Source organism: Corvus kubaryi, unplaced genomic scaffold (assembly GCF_017639235.1).
Source record: "Corvus kubaryi isolate FWS band 111438036 unplaced genomic scaffold, C.kubaryi_AGA036_p1.0 37384, whole genome shotgun sequence".
Lineage (NCBI taxonomy): Eukaryota > Metazoa > Chordata > Aves > Passeriformes > Corvidae > Corvus > Corvus kubaryi.
In genome coordinates this window covers 1309-2374 of record NW_024581126.1, presented here as the reverse complement: position 1 = coordinate 2374, position 1066 = coordinate 1309, and the positions used below count along the sequence as shown (strand labels likewise).

At 68.6% G+C, this 1066-nt stretch overlaps 1 protein-coding gene across 1 annotated transcript in view; it reads left to right on the top strand.

Annotated features, from left to right (window-relative positions):
• Positions 1-50: 50 nt before the first annotated feature.
• LOC121668186 (antigen WC1.1-like) overlaps positions 51-1066 on the top strand; it is a gene marked incomplete at both ends in the record, with an annotated part of 2319 nt that continues 1303 nt past the window's right edge. Inside the window, 4 exon segments of the mRNA XM_042035677.1 lie at positions 51-372; positions 447-718; positions 720-762; positions 907-1066. The exon segment at positions 907-1066 is cut by the window's right edge and continues 347 nt beyond it. Coding sequence (XP_041891611.1) covers positions 51-372; positions 447-718; positions 720-762; positions 907-1066 — 797 coding nt within the window.

The following is a 1066-nucleotide window of genomic DNA, read 5'->3' as shown; positions in this document are numbered from 1 at the left end:
CCGGACTGGAGAGGATGTGGCACTTCATGCACGTCCCCGGACACTGATCCTGCACTGCTCGCGCAGGATTTTCCCGGCTGGTCGGAGGTGATGGAGCGTGTGCCGGGCGGCTGGAGGTACGGCAGGGCCGGGCCTGGGTGGGTGTCTGCGAGGATCAGGTGGACATGAAGGTGGCGCAGGTGGTTTGCCGGGAGCTGGGCTGTGGAGCGGCGCTCACCATCCCCGGCAGCGAGCGATTTGGGGCAGGATCGGGGCCGCTCTGGGACGGGGGCTTGCAGTGCAATGGCACCGAGCCCCTCCTCAGCGCCTGTGCCCGGCATCGGCCCCACAGCCAGGGCTGCAGCACCGGCCCTGCCAGCGTCATCTGCTCCCGTAAGTGCCGGGGACACCGGGGGGCTGTTGGGCTCCCTGCGCCATCGCCCCCCTCAACGCCCTTTCTGCCACAGCCTACACGGGCTTCCGGCTGGGCAACAGCAGCTCGGGATGCACCGGGCGGGTGGAGGTGGCAGTGAGGGGGACGTGGGGCTCCGTGTGCGCCAGCGAGTGGGAGCTGGCCGATGCGCACGTCCTGTGCCGCCACCTGGGCTGCGGCCGCGCCTTCACCGTGCCCCCGGGAGGCTCCTTTGGCAGCGGGGACGGGCCACTGCGGCCGGACGCCTTCGGCTGCAGCGGGAGCGAGCGGCACCCGGGCGAGTGCCCCGTGGCCGTGCTGGGGAAGCCCCCCCTGTGCCCCCGGAAACGCCGCTGCCGTCAACTGCTCAGGTGTGTACGGCACCTGCGGGAGTTGCATGAAGGGCTGTTGGGACACCCCCAAGAACCGGGAGTAGAGGATGCAGGGATGTTTTGGAGTGAAGCATGGTCTGAGCCAGGTGCCACAGCCCCATGCTTCTGCTGGTGATTTTGCAGGTGTTGGTGGCTTCGTCGAGTCCCTGCGGCTGGTGGAGGGTCAGAGCTTTTGCGATGGGCGGCTGGAGGAGACCATAACCAGCCCGGCATGGCGCCGTGTGCCTGTGGAGCAGTGGAAGTCATGGGATGTCCACATGGTTTGCGCAGTGCTGGGCTGTGG